We start from the raw sequence: 6,038 nt of genomic DNA, 5'->3' as shown, positions 1-6,038 counted from the left end.
TATGCTACAGGTGCTCAAACTGATTGGTGCAAACATCCAGTTCTTGCCTGCTAGCAATATTTCTCAATTTAAATTCTGTCGGCAGAAAACGGTCCTGGTACCCATATCCTTCTTGCATTGATCTTTAATGCATTCAGACTCAGTTTAATTCTCTTTTTAATGAGACATCCTCAGAAAATGAAGAAATTGAGAAACAACTCCACACACAAAACAGGGTGCTATACGGTGCTGTTGCAGCACTAGAACCCGTAGCAAGTGAAGGCAACAGCATCATCTTTAATATTAACAGTATCTTACAAACAGTACCTCACCGAGCTATTATATTTAAAAAATATGTACAATTTCAACAAGAATATTACAACCATTTATGAAAATATAGCATATTTTCTATATAATACAAAAACATGCATTAAAAAAGACAGCACTATTTGTTTTCAATAGAGGGTGACAGTGAATAGTACAAAATATAGAACATTTCAGCCAGTTTGGTTTCTCATGAAACAATTAGTACTGGGGACAAAGATTTTGGGACACCATGTGGCATGCTGTAGAGACTGCTGGGTAATATTTCACCATTGGATGCTCTCATATGGAACCTCACAGTCAGAGCATGATTCAAGAAACTGTACCGAGTCCACAGCTTTCTGTCAATGGGACCTGAATGAAAATTATGGCAAGATGAATTCAAGTTGCACATCAAATAATATCCTTTGCCCCAAGATTCCCCAGAAGAGCTCACTGGATCAGGAGTACGAATCCTGTCCGAATCTCTTCCTCTCTGAGCAGAGGGGCTCTTCTACAGTTACAGTGGACACAGAATTATGGTCTCAGATTTCCTGACTACAGCCCTAGCAGGTGAGACTCAGCACCATGATTAAATAGGAAAAACATTACCCTTTAGTTTCCTCTGCCTTACACACCTGTATGGTACAGTATCAAGTGTTGTCTAAAATATTCCAGAGATGGAAATTTAACAAATGAAGTAACCAGTATGCCAACATATTGTTTGCATGGGGAATGTTATAATGATCATGTGACACCTGACCCTCCTAGCCTGCAGGATTAAGGTCACTTTAAAAGCCCTTTGCAGAGTCAGATATTCTTTTGTGATTTAAGTGAAAAGTGAATATTTTTTCTACAAGCCACATATTTGATCATGCATCAATGCGTCTGCTGACATGACAGTGCGGAGTGCATTTAGCCATTTAAATGATATTGATTTGCCATTTCATTTTGCAAGTGTTCTGCAATTTAGTCACTGGGTAATTGGGGCACTTCTTCAGATTGCTAATGGCTGCATTTTCAAGGAGCATTGCCATGTTGGGTGGGAGTACTGAAATTAGAGAATTTAAAAAGCCAAAAAAATCCAACAAATTGACACATGACGTGCAACACGTAGGGGTCATACCTAAAAAGAGTGTTTTGGATTATCCTGAACCTCTCGGTGGTGTTCCACTCTTATTTCGGACTGTCTTAGTCCTGGATTGTGCTTGTATATACACAAAAGCGGTGGTTTCAGGTTTAGTAAAAAAAGCAGAAATGGCAAAAGTTAGGAAGCACTGCATATACACAGCAATATAGCAGCATCTGCGAGAAAAGGCAGAGGGATTAACTAATTCACTTAAAGCATTAGCCACCTTCAAAACACAAAACTGGAGGTTATATCCTGATTTTAGTCTGTCATTCAGAGTCCTGAACAGTTACTGGATGTCCTTGAACCTGCACCTACAGCAATAAGTCAATCCCAGCTTTTCACTCAAAAGCAGTAGAAAATTCGTTTCAGCAGCCGATACATTGTCGTGACTGTGCTAGCAGCTTGGAGCCTCCTATTTACACCAAATAGATTTTGCATATCCATACATATACTTTGTTCTTTGATCATTTAGTGTAAGAATCATGCAATAATCAGTTTTCATGCCATAACCATTAGACCACGTGTACCATTAATCAGTCAATTCCCTCATCTCATCCACCCACCATTCCAAGCCTGGGATTCGGCTTCTGTTGGAATAGAAAGCCATCTTTCACAATATCAGTCACCAGTTGGTTTTCTCCAGCTTGTTCATCACTAAGGTGAGATACTTTCCCAGTTTAGTTGAATATATTGAATAAAACCTGTTTTGTTCAAGATATCATTTCAGCTGCATGACACTGTACTCTTTGGCTATAAATTCTGTGTCTAATGGTCCTGCTCCACAAACACCTGAAGGAGCAGCACTTTGAAAGCTAGTGCTTCCAAATAAACCTGTTGGACTATGACCTGGTGTTGTGCGATTTTTAACTTTGTCCACCCCAGTCCAACACCGGCTCCTCCAAATCATGAAAATATTGACGACAGTGGAACTGTAACATAAACACTGAATGGAAACAGACAGAATCATACATTCTTTCTTTGCTGCTTTCCCTAGTACCAATAAATAAATTGCAAAAACTGAGGGCACACATGCTGAAACTCCAATGGCTCTCCCTTGTTCAGAAAAACCCAGGCTTAAATTTAAGACAAACAGGATGGGACACAAGATGCCTGAAAACTGAACACATTATTAATAAACAACTTAACACCACAATAAGTAAAATATACAGTAACAATCAGGGAAAGCACGAAATGGTTTACACACTGCAATATCAAGAGTCAACCTGGAATACTACAATAAGGCTGTAAAGTCAACCAAGTACAAATAGTTTCATCGAAACTTCATTTCCCTCAATTAATTGGAAGTTAATGTTGTATTAGGTGGGTAAAATGCATCCAAAAAGTGCATTCACCAGGCAACTGAACACACAAACCTTTGCCACACTCCCAAAACAAAACATTACAATGGCAGCAGTTGGTTTAGTTAGTTGGTGCATTTGGGCTGGCTGGCCATCTGCTTTCTTTGCATGAACAAAAACTGGGAAATCTCTGTACCTCCACCCACATGGACATCAAATGTTTTGCTCTGCAGTATTATTTGCTTTCCCAGGATGCAAATTCAGCACAAACTCCAGTAGCCAAAAATGCACATTATTGCCTTTAGGAATGGAGAAGATAGGACAACTCATTGCTTGTTTCAGCTATGTGAGTTTCTACTGCTGTTGACTGAATTTACCAAGAAACCTACTAACTGGAAGCAATGTCGTTCACAGTGGCAAAAGCAGCCAACTTGCCTGATTTCAGTCAGATCGGGCATTTTGCAATAGATCTTGTCCTAACCTGAGATGAGATGGTGTTAAGTGACAGATGGAAACAAGTACCAAACAGGTCAACTCATTGTGGTGAACCTCTGTCAGATCTGAACATAATATTACTATTGATTAAAAAAAAATTGGTAGCAGATCCACGGTCACAATGAAGAGGAGGATATGAACTTTCAACCTGACTGAAACCAAGCTGGTCCATGTAAATGGAGTCTGTTTAAAGATAGGTGCCGACCAAGAAATGTTTTCACCAGCCTCATTACAACACCTTGGTAACTGTGTACCCATACATCACATTCAGGTTCCATTACAACCAGACCATCCAGTTGCATTACCTGTTGGATGAGTTCTTTCAGGGATCAGCTCCCTCCCGTCTTTGTCTGGGTATTGCATCTTAAAATGTCCTCCTTACAAGTGCTTCTCATTCCACCAGACAGGCATGATCTGACATTAATTAACAATTTCTATAGCTTTTTTTTATATTATTACAAAACTTTATACAAAACAAGGCTAAAACTCCACATTCTGTAGAGAAGGAATTTCTCTTCAGAAAGCATAAATAATTAAAAAGGGTGAAGACATCTTTAAACCAGATACATTCATATGGAGTAATATTTTACGACTACAAAAAATAAATAGCATTCTTTTTTGATCCCTCCTCAGTCCCTCCAGTGACTGGCTGCAGTTACTGGCTTCAGGCAAACAGGTAATGGGCCTCTTAGGTTTCCTGTAGCCGCTCTTGTGTCGAGTGCTCACAGAGGTTATCTTCAGCAGGTTGTGTTGCACTCCAGGCTGTTGGATCATCACAGTCTATTGGAGCAGAGTTGAGAGGAGGAAAAATGCCACTTAGTGTTTGGTTCTCAGTTTCCAATTCAGGATATTTGCCATCTGGAGGGAAAAAGAAAAGATCAATGTAATGGTTAGAATACACAAGACAAAATTATGCTATCACGGTAGCTCAGCAGCAGTTAATTTGTGAACCATTTGTTTGTTTCTGTTTCCTGCATGCCCCTCATTTAGAAGGTACTGAAAAAACACTGGTGCATGGTTCCAACTACTGATTTTTCATACTGTACACAGTCAGTGTGAGCATCCAGTTCTAGAATTCAGCCCCTTTGCGACAGAATAGTATTACACGCTGAACTATCCACACTCTCCTAAAAATATACAATATTCTTCTTTTCCTGGTATTGAAGCACTGGGGAATTTCCTTTTGCAAGCCCTTCTTGAATACCTCTGCTCAGAATTACAAGAGAAACTTTGGAAACACAACCGTACCCCTCAATTTCTGTGAAGTGCTCAGAGCAGTTTGCACGCATGTTGCACTTTTCCAACATGTGCAAACTAGAAAGCAAGTGAAACCCCATCAATAGGTTGCAGTATTTATTTTGATTGCTTTAATTCCTATATCTCCATCACATTCGGTGTAAAGATATAACATGCTTGCAATTAATTATTCAACTTTCTTGGAGCTGCAGGACACATTTAACCTTTCATTGCAAAACTGATTAATTACTGCAAGACATAGCCCCTACAACTAAGCACCAATGAAACAACCTCTAGCACATTCTATGTGCACAATACCAATGCTAATAAGGAACTACACAGCACTGTGGACAGTCACAGAGCAAAGCACAATCTGCACACTTTAGTCAGGCATCACTCTGACAGAACTCTCATACACAGCCCATCAAGGCCACAGAAAAAAACTGAAATCCACAATTGCCTCAAGTAAACAGTCAGTACCTGATGGGGATCACAGGTTAAATTCTGAAGGGCCTCTGCTCTTGCCATCACATAAGCAACTGCCCAATATTGCACACCAATCTGCTCACACCAAACTTATTGATGTGCAATGCAACAATGTGCATCCTCACAGAAACTTTTCAACTAATTCACTTCCCTTTGCTCCTCAGCTACACTGCTCACCTCGATCGAAAGGTCTTACTCAATGAACTCCTTAACCACCAGCACATTGCCTTCTCTATTGCCAACACACTGAGAAGCAACAGCTGAGAACTTCTGGCAGGTTGGTTTACTGCAGGAGAAAACATCCTTGAAATCAGTTTCATGTTATAAACCTCACTGTTGGTCCACACGGCTTTGATCTGTCAAGGTTCGTGCGAAGATTTGTAGCTCGGGTGCTCGTTGTTGTGGTTCTGTTCGCCGAGCTGGAAGTTTTTGTTGCAAACGTTTCGTCCCCTGGCTAGGAGACATCATCAGTGCTCTGGAACCTCCTGCAAAGCGTTTCTTTGATGTTTCTTCCAGTATTTATAGTGGTCTGTCCTTGCCGCTTCCGGGTGTCAGTTTCAGCTGTCCGCTGTAGTGGTTGGTATATTGGGTCCAGGTCGATGTGTTTGTTGATGGAGTTTGTAGATGAATGCCATGCTTCTAGGAAATCCCTGGCTGTTCTCTGTCTATGATAGTAGTGTTTTCCCAGTCGAATTCATGTTGCTTGTTGTCTGAGTGTGTGGCTACTAGGGATAGCTGGTTGTGTCGTTTCGTGGCTAGTTGATGTTCATGTATGCGGATTGTTAGCTGTCTTCCTGTTTGTCCTATATAGTGTTTTGTGCAGTCCTTGCATGGTATTTTGTAAACTACATTAGTTTTGCTCATGTTGGGTATTGGCTCCTTTGTTCTAGTAAGTTGTTGTCTGAGCGTGGCTGTTGGTTTGTGTGCCGTTATGAGTCCTAAGGGTCGCAGTAGTCTGGCTGTCAGTTCTGAGACGCTCCTGATGTATGGTAGTGTGGCTAGTCCTTTTGGTTGTGGCATGTCCTCGTTCCGTGGTCTATCTCTTAGGCATCTGTTGATAAAGTTGCACGGGTATCCGTTTTTGGCGAATACCTTGTATAGGTGTTCCT

At 40.7% G+C, this 6,038-nt stretch overlaps 1 protein-coding gene across 3 annotated transcripts in view; it reads right to left on the bottom strand.

Moving 5' to 3' along the window:
- Positions 1-211: 211 nt before the first annotated feature.
- Positions 212-6,038, bottom strand: part of cdon (cell adhesion associated, oncogene regulated) — a 166,635-nt gene continuing 160,808 nt past the window's right edge. For all 3 annotated transcript variants that reach the window (XM_060847092.1, XM_060847090.1, XM_060847091.1), the window contains exon 20: positions 212-4,065. In XM_060847092.1, the coding sequence (XP_060703075.1) occupies positions 3,896-4,065 (170 nt within the window). In that variant the 3' untranslated portion in view covers positions 212-3,895. The remainder of the gene's footprint in view (positions 4,066-6,038) is intronic.

The sequence above is a fragment of the Hemiscyllium ocellatum genome, chromosome 29 (assembly GCF_020745735.1).
Source record: "Hemiscyllium ocellatum isolate sHemOce1 chromosome 29, sHemOce1.pat.X.cur, whole genome shotgun sequence".
Classification (NCBI taxonomy): domain Eukaryota; kingdom Metazoa; phylum Chordata; class Chondrichthyes; order Orectolobiformes; family Hemiscylliidae; genus Hemiscyllium; species Hemiscyllium ocellatum.
The sequence above is the reverse complement of the archived record's forward strand: the minus strand, read 5'-3'. Positions and strand labels throughout refer to the sequence as shown.